General features: G+C 46.2%; 1 protein-coding gene across 1 annotated transcript; it reads left to right on the forward strand.

Annotated features, from left to right (window-relative positions):
* Nucleotides 1-261: 261 nt before the first annotated feature.
* Nucleotides 262-5915, forward strand: dnajb11 (DnaJ heat shock protein family (Hsp40) member B11). The gene is made up of 10 exons (XM_035604354.2): nt 262-449; nt 1140-1296; nt 2151-2248; nt 2762-2894; nt 2989-3131; nt 3687-3769; nt 3867-3924; nt 4013-4124; nt 4214-4373; nt 4922-5915. Exons 1-10 carry the CDS (start codon nt 376-378, stop codon nt 4984-4986), a joined length of 1083 nt encoding a protein of 360 aa, XP_035460247.1. The 5' UTR covers nt 262-375; the 3' UTR covers nt 4987-5915.
* Nucleotides 5916-11911: the final 5996 nt, after the last annotated feature.

Consider the following 11911-nt stretch of genomic DNA (forward strand, 5'->3'; position numbering starts at 1 on the left):
TTCCTGTTAGAAATTAGAAATTGTGAAGACTTTTTTTCTGACTTGATCGACAGGACTTGAACGCAGCATTAGTTTGCACTGGGAACCTTTTTCCTTCAGTGAACAAAACGTGCTGTTTTTATTTTTTAATTAATCGAACACATATTTGTAACACTTGGAAGATAAAACATCACATATTAGAAGAACACATGTTTTATTCAGAGAAAGGATGGAGGTGTTTAGGAGGTGGGCGGGGCTTCTGACTTCCAGGGGGCGGGCTCTATCTGACAGGAGGAGGAAGAAGGCGAGTGACTGGGCAGCGGGGATCCAACCTTCAGAAGCCGGCTGCTCTTATTTCGGCTGCTCGCTTCGGAAAAAGACCGGGATCCGTAACTCATGGCGACCGGAGGGATGAACCTGTGCCGCGTGTGCTGCCTGCTGCTGGGCGTCGTGTCGGCGGTGCTCGCGGGGTAAGTGAAGTGCTCCTCTGTGCCCGGAACACGAGCATCGCCAGCTGGTACACATGTTCCACTGTGATTGGTCCAGACCTGTTCTACCTGTGCGGACCGGACTCACACACCCAGCTAACACGCTAACAGACTGTTAACAAGTGTCCGTGTTGTTTTCCGGCTAAACGTTTACATTCAGCACGCGATTCACTCTGGTTGACCTGCTAGCTTAGCTTAGCTTAGCTAGCCTCCGCGGCGGTGTAACTACACCAGTAGTAGCTAGCTATGCTCTTCCTGAGAATCGTCACATTTTAACGTTTCATTCAACGTCAAAGTGATTCACTGATAGCTGGCTGTTATTTGAATGGTTATTACCAAACATAATATGCTGATTGTGAATTCGGCAAACTAAATTGTCCAAAATATAAACAAATATAGGCCAAAACACCAGTAGTAGCTAGCTGTTCCCCGGCTCCTCCGGAAGTTGCTTGAGAATCTTCACATTTTAAAGTTTCCTTCAGTGTCAAAGTAATTCACTGGCAGCTGGCTGTGGTTTCAATAGTAATTACCAAACATAAACTACTGATAGTGAATTCGGCATACTTAATATTCTCAAATATCAACAAATATAGGACTAAAATAGTCCCACGAGGCTGCCGGTGTTCGTCTGTGTTCACCTCTGGTCATCTCTCTCTCTTCTCTCACACGCAGGCGGGATTTCTATCAGATCCTGGGGGTGAGCAAGAGCGCGTCGGTGCGGGACGTGAAGAAGGCCTACAGAAAGCTGGCTCTCCAGCTGCACCCCGACCGGAACCAGGACGACCCCAAAGCCCAGGACAAGTTCGCGGACCTGGGCGCAGCTTATGAGGTGAGTCTGTACATGTCTGTACTGTACATGTCTGTTGAGGTTCGTTCTCTGACTGAGCACAGTTTATAGTTAATTGACTGTAACAAGTCATGATATCGATTTGTATTGAACTCACTAAAATCTTTTGTACCCGGCTACTTGGTTGTTGTCGTTGGAGACGTTACCGCTCGCTGTGATTGGTCGACTAGACCGTGTGGCTGCACCTGATTGGCTGTTACGTGTTCCCCAGCTGGTGTCCGGTAAAGCCAGAGGTGGATCATCTGTGGGAGTGGATTCAGATAATCATTCGTTACCTTAACCTCTATTATTATCACTGTGCAAAACATTTAATTAATGGTTCATAACAAACGAATGTAATTGTATTATATTTTATTACGTTATCACCATTGAACAGCCATTGAGTTTTATTTTAAAAAAACTTTCTTTCTCCATAATTCTGAATTAAAAACGGGAATGCAATGATTTGCAAACCCCTTTTGACCCTTATTCAATTCAATATGGTTCCAAATGATGATCTTAAATATTTTTTATGCAAATATACTCACTGCATTCAGTTTTAATTTTTCTCGTTCCAGCTTTTTTGGAATTAGGGTTTTGTATTCAGTAGCTACGGTTTCAACATTTAGCCTCTAATTACGTTGTGTTGATATTTACCTGCCCTATTGTTTTGTTTTTTGACAATGAATGACAAAACAGTAAAACATGATTGTACTTGTAGAAAATATGTCTTAATGTAAGCAAAGGGACGTTAGAAAATGAAATGTTCTAACATGAGTGTAAATATTATATTTTGCCGTTGTGTAGCATTGCAAGGATAGAGTGAAAGATGGATCCCACTAACTCTGTGTCTGTAGGTTCTGTCAGACGAGGAGAAGAGGAAACAGTACGACGCGTACGGAGAGGACGGACTGAAGGAAGGTCATCACAGCTCTCACAACGACATCTTCTCCAGGTGGGTTCCTCCATCAGCTACTGTACGGCGCTGAACTGTATTCAGCTGAATGTCCGTTGTGTAGACAGTTGGGTGATAGTTCAAATACAAAGCTGACGACATTGTGTTCTGTAGTTTATCGAGAGTCCTGGGTCAGACTGACACGAACACACAAACAGATGTGTTTACCTGTTAGACACTACAACCAGTTTTTGAACTTTACAGCCACAATATCGAATCATCAAAAATGTAATATGCAGGTAAACATGTCTACTTTATACTGTATGTAAATGGAAACTTACTACGTCCATCTAGGTACATACAATACGACATTGAAAGTGAAAAACTACGGAAGTGCTGAACTGCCACAGTGGAATTAAAAATATCTTCGGTGTTCCTCGTTATTCCAACATTTTTCTCGATACATTTTTGAATGTACTTATTATTAAGGTGGACAAATTAAACCAGAACCAGAACTAGATTGTGTGATAACCTGTGTCTTTGTGCGAACGTCACTCCGTCCTCCCTCTGCAGCTTCTTCGGTGACTTTGGTTTCATGTTCGGAGGAAACCGACAGCAGCAGGACCGAAACATCCCCAGAGGAAATGACATCATACTGGACCTGGAGGTCACGCTGGAAGAGGTGTACTCTGGGAACTTTGTGGAGGTGAGGAGAGAAAACCCTTTTTACATTTACAATTGTGTTTTTTACATGAATGATTTACTCTCTGACTGTTAAATCTCCTTCTCTCGTCTCGCAGGTTGTACGTAACAAGCCCATAGCTAAAGAAGCTCCCGGCAAGAGGAAGTGCAACTGCAGACAGGAGATGCGGACGACGCAGCTCGGACCCGGACGCTTCCAGATGACGCAGGAGATGGTGTGCGACGAGTGTCCCAACGTGAAGTGAGTACACCACCGACCCCTCGCAGCTGAGCTGTGTACACAGTGGTGTAGTGAGACCGACCTCAGCTGTGACCAAAGAGAAAATCCTCTCATCATGTTTTTAATCTTATCAGGTGCAGCACAATATCTTTCACAACGTTTAATAATGACGGCTGTGATATCGCGGCAATAAGTTTAGCGGTGTGTTTTGCTGTAAATGGTCGCAGCTGTGTGTGACGGTCGTGTGAAACAACAGCTGTTCTGGTGTTTGTTGGAGAAACCGCTGATACGATACGATCAGTTAGAAACTGCACTTCCTCTCAGGTGGAGCAGGAAGTGTGGAAATGCAAATTGGTGTGTATGGGAAGAAAATGAGGCGGTTCCACAATGATTAAAGCTACAGTGCGTAATATTTAGAAAATAACTTATTCACAGAATTTTAATACGTTGTCAAACCATGTGGTCGTTTTGGAGGCTGTGGTTTGTGTTGCTGCTGATGTTCCTAATAAAGGAACAAGTTTTATAAACATATGATCATAATTCATGTTGTTTTTCGTTATTGCTTCTCAACCACAGGCTGGTGAATGAGGAGAGAACACTGGAAGTAGAAATTGAACAGGGAGTGAGAGATGAAATGGAATATCCCTTCATCGGAGAAGGTAAACTTATACAGATACTTAATATAGATTATTATTATTATTAAAGTATTTATTTTCTCATATTTAACTGGTCTAAACGTCTCGTGTGTGACCACAGGTGAACCTCACATTGACGGAGAACCCGGAGATCTACGCTTCCGCATCAAAGTGTTGAAGTATGAACAAGTTTTATTCACTCAACATACAACATAATACTTTATGAGATACTAACTGTCCTTGTCCTTTTCCTTGTCCTTCCTTCAGACATCCTGTGTTTGAGCGCAGAGGAGACGACCTGTACACGAATGTCACCATCTCCCTGGTGGAGGCGCTGGTCGGCTTCGAGATGGACATCGTGCACCTGGACGGACACAAGGTTCGGACTTTTCACCAGAGCCGAGAACTCTATATTAATAAACTATATTTAAAGTTTCATATTAATGTGACTGAACTTTTCCCCGACAGGTTCACATAGTGAGAGACAAGATCACGAAGCCCGGCGCTCGGATGTGGAAGAAGGGCGAAGGTCTGCCCAACTTTGACAACATCAACATCCGAGGGTCGCTCATCATCAGCTTCGACGTGGAGTTCCCTCAGACGCAGCTCGACGAGCAGCAGAAAGACGGTGAGCACTGGGGAGGAGTTACAGGCATAGAGGGGAGGAGTTACAGACATAGAGGGGAGGAGTTACAGGCATATAGGGGAGGAGTTACAGGATAACTTGAGTTTAAGGGGAAACGCTCACATGTAGAAAAACACAGGCATTTACCAGGAGTAAGTCATTGTCTTCTTCACTCCACCTTCATTCGTAACTGTAAATTTAATCTTTAATCTTAAAAAATCGATCAATAAATACATTGTTTCATATCTAAAATGGAACAAAAGTCAACTCTGATTAAATACTAAATTATTCAATACTTCAAGATTCATAGTTTGGAAATAAAACATGAAAATCATAATACAACTTGATGTTTTCTAGTTTCTCCTGCTGTAACGTAAGAACTTAAAAATCTTATTGTTACAGGGTCGTTTTCTCATGACACATTTTCTCACCACGATCTGAGATAAATGGTCAAATCAATAGTCAATGAGATCTACATGCGACGTTACTGTATCTGGAATAATATTTTAGAATATGTCATAACAACTCTGCTGTGTTTTCTGTTGTCGCAGGTATACGGAGTCTTCTAAAGCAGGGCTCTGCACAGAAGGTTTACAACGGACTACAAGGATACTGACGCACACACACAGACAGCCTGGACGCAGTTATCTGACACACACACACACACACTCACACACACACACACACACACACACACACACACATACACACCGTCAATCAACAGGAGCGTGCTGCATCATTCTGGCCAGGGTGTATTTATTCTTTTTTTCTGATTGTTCTCAGGATGGATTGAACCCAATTTTTATTTTTTTTTACTTTTTAACTTTGGACATCTTCTCCACACGTAGACAGATGTTTCATGTGGAGGCCGTGTCCTTGTTGTACCTTCGTTTTGTCCTTAATATGATATTATTTTTATTACTATCATAAGTTTAATTCCCCTGTTTGTCTGACTGAGACACTGACCAACGAAGAAGAAAATCCACGACACCGCTTTTTGAAAGAACGTCAACTTCCTCCTTCTTTTAGTTTTTGTTATAAATTAGTTTTATGAATGTAACGGTGATGGAACGGTTTTCACTCTGGTCAGACTTCTTCTACTCCTGTAAATACGGACGAACAAAGCTCATCTGTTGGTTTGTCTTTTTAGTTTTTTCCTAATTTATGTTGAATCTTGCCGAACTCTTTTCCATTTGACACGATGTGACGATGAACTGTCCACGTCGCACGAAGCCCCCGGGTCACTCAGATGTGTTCTGGAGGACGTCCACCAGACTCTGGCCCTGTCCGGCCCGAGCACCTGGAGCTCCGCGGGACCCCTGACCAGCAGGTGTCAGCGCCCCCTGCTGGGTGTGGTTGTAGGATTGTTTCCCTCCCCTCTTGTTGTTTTTAACAATCGACGACTTCGCTGCCTCTCAGTTTTCCGAGTGTGTCGTGGCCTTTAATGTGAAGTATCTTCTGGCCATTTTTAACCGGGTGTTCGAGGGGTTGATGTACTTCTGACTGACTCAAAATAAAAAAAATAAAGATTTCTACAAATTCTGATGAGGATGTCGACCAACAAACTCACCAGTAGATGGCGGCAGACGTTCAGATAAGAAGAGGTTCAGTTACTAATATTTTAAATATGTTCTTATGCTACATCCACAAACATATTCATGATGGTTATAGTGTGTTGAATGGTGTGTGTGTGTGTTTGTAGTAATATTTCATAGTAGAAATTGCATGTGTGCAATATGTGTGTGTGTGTGTGTGTGTGTGCGTGCGGCAGAGCTCTGGTGAGGCGAGTTTCCCACCACATCCCTCAGTCGTCTTCAGACTGACGAGTAGAAGAGAAGCTTTGTGATCCAGCTCAGATAAAAAGTGTCTCCCTCTCTGTACAAACTGTCTCGCCGCAGCCCAACGTCCTGATTGGACCACAGAGATTCAGACTCTGACCTGCTCCTACACCGGGGTCAGAGAGTCTGAGACCACCGTCCCACTGACTGAGGGATGATGAGGCAACAGGCCGACACCCAGACTGAAGAGCATCTGTCTCTGTGCACCTGAACGTCTTTGTAGTTCTTTTGCATTGTTCCATCATCAGTTTGTGTTGTTTCGTCTCTGGTTGTTTTGTGTCTCTGCAGCCGTTTCTTTGTCCCGTAGTGATTGTTAGATTGTCTCACCACAAAGACAGGCTCAGGGACCCGGAGGGCCTGGGGAGGGGCCGGGGGCCCTGTGCTGGAGCCACCTCCTTAATCCCTCAGTGCCATGTTGGTCTGCTCCTGTTGTGATTTATTATTTGTTTCACTATAAGAATATAATTGAATAGATATCTTCCATTTTAAAGGGTCAGATCAGTTACTGTGAGGATGTGAGGGTCTGATCTGGACGTGTGTGTGTGTGTGTGTGTGTGTGTGTGTGTGTGGAGGTTGTGAGTGAGTTATGACGGGGATTTTACCAATAATCCACAAATAATATCTTCTGAACCACTTGTAATTACAAACTGTGGAGCACAGGAGGGCAGCATTGCCTCTTCCATCGCTGTTTATTACCCAGAAACACTGTGTGTGTGTGTGTGTGTGTGTGTGTGTGTGTGTGTGTGTGTGTGTGTGTGTGTGTGTGTGTGTGTGTGTGTGTGTGTGTGTGTGTGTGTGTGTGTGTGTGTGTGTGTGTGTGTGTGTGTGTGTGTGTGTGTGTGGCCTGAACACCGGCACTTGCCAGTTGTTGATGCAGATAAGCGCAGGGATCACACTTGACCCTGAGTGTAATGACTGGTAAGTGTAGCTGCAGGGTTAAGAGAGAGAGAGAGAGAGAGAGGGAGGAGGAGGAGGAGGAGGAGGAGGAGGAGGAGGGCTAATTGAGCAATCTGTGTGTGTGTGTGTGTGTTGGCGTCGACGTGACCTGCTCCGACTCGGCAGTGTGCTCTGTTAATGGTGCCTGACCTGTCAGACTCGCTGCAGAACGTAAATAATGTTTCAGTCGTTTTTCTCACAAATGACTCAACGTTATGAAATGTAAAATTGTATTTTCAGATCACAGTATGAACGCCTGTCATGTGATGTGACGTCTTTGCAGTTTGATTGTAAAAATGACTTATTAATGATGACACTTTGACTGACAGGTCAGGTGACCTAGACCAGAACCTGAACCTGAACCAGAACCAGAACCTGAACCTGAACCTGAACCAGAACCAGAACCTGAACCTGAACTAGAACCTGAACCAGAACCTGAAGCTGAACCAGAACCAGAACCTGAACCAGAACCAGAACCAGAACCTGAACCTGAACCAGAACCAGAACCTGAACTAGAACCAGAACCTGAACCTGAACCAGAACTAGAACCAGAACCAGAACCTGAAATAGAACCTGAACCAGAACCAGAACCTGAACCAGAACCTGAACTAGAACCAGAACAAGAAACAGAATCTGAACCTGAACCTGAACTAGAACCAGAACCAGAACCTAAACCAGAACCTAAACCAGAACCTGAACCAGAACCAGAACCTTAACCTGAACCTGAACCAGAACCTGAACTAGAACCTGAACCAGAACCAGAACCTGAACCTGAACTAGAACCAGAACCAGAACCTGAACTAGAACCAGAACCAGAACCTGAACCTGAACCTGAACTAGAACCAGAACCGGAACCAGAACCTAAACCAGAACCTGAACCAGAACTTGAACTTGAACCTGAACCAGAACCAGAACCTGAACTAGAACGTGAACCTGAACCAGAACCAGAACCAGAACCTGAACCTGAACTAGAACTAGAACCTGAACCTGAACTAGAACCTAAACCTGAACCAGAACTAGAACCTGAACTAGAACCAGAACCAGAACCTGAACCTGAACCTGAACCTGAACTAGAACCTGAACCAGAACCTGAACTAGAACCTGAACTAGAACCTGAACCAGAACCCGAACCAGAACCAGAACCAGAACTGGAACCTGAACTAGAACCTGAGCCTGAACCAGAACCAGAACCGGAACCAGAACCAGAACCAGAACCAGAACTGGAACCTGAACTAGAACCTGAACCTGAACCTAAACCTGAACCTGAACCAGAACCAGAACCGGAACCGGAACCAGAACCAGAACCAGAACCGGAACCAGAACCAGAACTGGAACCTGAAGCTAAACCTGAACCTGAACAGACAAAATCCAACACGCTGTTCGGATGAATTTATAATATCTGCCAAACTCAACATGTGAATTCTCGTGTAGAGTTTGTGTTGAAAGACGTTACAAAGACAAACTGTTCCTCAAGAGGAAAGAATTTTCTCACAGGAATTTTGACTTGGAAGCTTGTGACTCAACAAAATTCAAAACGGAGGCTTTGTCCAACTGTTCTGTTATCAGGGAGTTGTTCTGGAGGAGTGGCCGGTGATTGGTCGACACGTCTCCACATCAGCATCTTGCACAGTTGTCGGTAGAAGAAAGAAAAAAGATGCAGAAATACTCCAGATCAGATTTAATGGATGATATCATGTATATTATACATTGTTCTCAACAAGCAGGACGTCCCGCCTGAGACCTCCTCCCTCACAGGACTCTGATTGGTCGGAGATGGACTCTCACTTAAATCCAGGTGTGTGACAGATCGTGTTCTGTCGACTTATGGTAACAATGTAAATCAGATGAGAGTTCGCTTCGTCAATAAAACAGAGACCCTTTAATCGAGAGACGTCACCGTCGTGAAGTTCCAGCTCCAAAAAAATTAAATCTGTCATGAATTTGCCGAGCGGGGCACAGACAGATTGACAAGTTTCCTCCTTCCGTCGAAGCCCCCTCAGAGCGAGGGACCAAGAATCCAACAGACAACAACTGTGTGCGTGGACGCCGCTAAGCACCAACACATGGCGAGGCCGGGAAGGACATCGGGAGGGAGGGAGCGGGGGACTCGGCCCGAAATAAGAAATGTTGACGGACAAAGCCTGCAATTTGTGGGATCTGCGCATAAAGCAAACAAAGGGCAGCTTTTGTAAGGAATAATGCATGTCAGCCGTATCCGTCCCGCCGCCGCAGCTTTGAACCCCGCTGGGGACGTCCATCGCTCCGCTGTGTGTGCGTCGCGTTGCTATATTGAAGCCAGTTCACCTCAAAGGGACAGAAAGCCTCAAGTATTCAACAGTTGAATGGTGGGACTCTCATTATGGCCCATGTGGGCAGGAGGAGAGTGGCTTTGTGGGGGATTTCAGCTCCGCGACGTGAAGCCCTCCTGTTAGCTGCGATGAGCTGCTGTTTATCCCCCCGTGCCTGTCTGCAGGCTAAACATAGTCCACTGTCTCTCACTAACATTTATTTATTTCTCTCCCCAATTTTGTCGTCTAATGACCCGTGTTGTGTTGTTGTCTGAGGGGCCGACGGCTCCCACATCCTGGGGAGGGAGCAGCAGGCCGAGCGGCAGGGACCACCTATCAGGATGAAAGCCGCAAGACGGAATTCCACGAGCAACAGAAAAGCTGACGAGGCCGCGCCACACATACCTTTGACTGTATGTTACAGTGGCCTGAATATGAACATGTATATGTGTCTACGCCCTCCGGTAATCAGTCACAACCTCCACGGTCCTTCACGGCAGCTCGGAGGTCAGAGTCGTCAGAGCAGCTTCCCAGCAGCTCACAGGAACGAGGCCATGTTGGAGGAACTGTATGTTCACTTTTGGAAATGATGTAAATATGTATTAGCGGGTTGGGGGGACAGGAAGGTGCAGAGGAGGTGAAAGCCGTCTTTGTGTTTAGAGCAGAGCCCTCTGGTGGACCCTCCCCTCGGCGCTGGGGGCTGCCCGGGCCCTGTGGTGGCGGATCACAGTTAATAACTGTGCAGCGGCCTGTCAGAGGCACTTAGCCTGACGCTGGGCAGGCCGGGCCGGGCTGAGCCGGGCTGAGTGAGCCCGCCGCACACAGCAGTCTGCCCCCGCCTGGACCAACGCACTGGGCCGCGAGGGAGGGGAGAGGAGCTGGGACACTGGGTAGATGTTGGAGACGTGGGGGGGGGGGCGAAACTAAACGGGAATATTAAAGAAGGAAAGATTCCCTGTGTGGAGAAATTAAGTGGGACAAGGTCCAGTTCCCCAGACGGAGTCAGGCCACTTCAGTAAAGAAGGAGGACGACTCGTAGTCATACAACACTCAGGCGTCCGGGTCACGTGGATGGTGACAGGTGAACCTGAGCTAATGCTTCTCTCAGTCGACGGAATGAAGTTGGTATCTTCAAAGTTATAGTTTTTTATTAATCCAACAGGGAGATTAAATTTTTGGTTTTTTCTTTGCAAAAACTACTTTAATAGTTCTTCTTTATCACTTTCTTTGACATTGCGTTTTTCTTTCCCAGGGAATAATTCACGGATCTTGATCAATCACATCAGGCAGGTTCAGGGGCCTGATGTCGACGAGTGTGTGAGATCACATGGTTGAATACGAGGGGTGAGAGGATGGCTGGTGCTAAAAAGATTGTAGATTTTGAAAACCTATATTTGAATGCACATTTCAATCGCTGAGGAGGAATCAAGCTTCAAACGAACCCTCCACATGTAACGCAGTGTGACCACCAGCACCAGACGTTATCTGACCCTCCACAAACTCTTATCTGATCTCCCCCCGCTCGTAAAGAAGCTCGGACTCCAAACGAGGACCCGTCGACCAATGGAGACTCGCCCGGCGATCGAGTGGCGTTTTTATTTCCCGTGCCGAAGACAGTACTTTGTGCACCAACCGCTCCGTCTGGCCTGTGAACTCCAAAGTCCAGCTCATCCCCGCGGGCGAGATTAGATAACCTGGAGACGCTGTTTGCTCAGCGACTCCTCTCTGGCCTAATAGCGTCTGATCTAATGCGAGATAGCTGCGTTGTTGACAGTGCGTCATGGAAATGAACAAACAACACGGGGAAACGAGGCAGCAGGGGCCGGGCCGCTGCAGGGCCGACCAGGGGCCGGGCAGGGGCCGGGCAGGGGCCGGGCAGGGGCCGAGCAGGGCCCGAGCAGGGGCCGAGCAGGGGCCGGGCCCGAGCAGGGGCCGGGCAGGGGCCGGGCAGGGCCGAGGAGGGGCCGAGCAGGGGCCGAGCAGGGGCCGGGCCGCTGCTCGGCCCTGGATGAATATCAGCTCCTCTCTCACAACAAACCTGCAGCAGTAAATATCATTCGTTTGGCTCAATCACAACGATTATATTTACTGTGACGCTTCCAATGTGAAAACGTGGGTCGCCATCTTCAAGTATTTGGCTTCATTCATTCATTCATTACATATATAAAGTGTAATTTCAACAGATACCTTTACATGATTTACCTTCACCAGGGACATTATCATTTCACCACTGTCCTTTGTTTGTTTGTTTGTTTGTTTTCAGCAGGTTTATGCAGATACAGATTTGGAACGATGGAACACGAGGTCACGAAAGAATCCGTTATATTTTCTGCGGATCAGAGCAAAGGGGGCGGAGCCAGGAATTCTTCATCCCTTTCTTTGACATGGTGAGATATATATAGAGATATTTTTTCCTAGGGAATGATTCTTGGATCTTGATGGTGGAAAAAATCTGGCACATTTAGGGGTTTGATTTTAT

The sequence above is a fragment of the Scophthalmus maximus genome, chromosome 14 (assembly GCF_022379125.1).
Source record: "Scophthalmus maximus strain ysfricsl-2021 chromosome 14, ASM2237912v1, whole genome shotgun sequence".
NCBI classification, from domain to species: Eukaryota; Metazoa; Chordata; class Actinopteri; order Pleuronectiformes; family Scophthalmidae; genus Scophthalmus; species Scophthalmus maximus.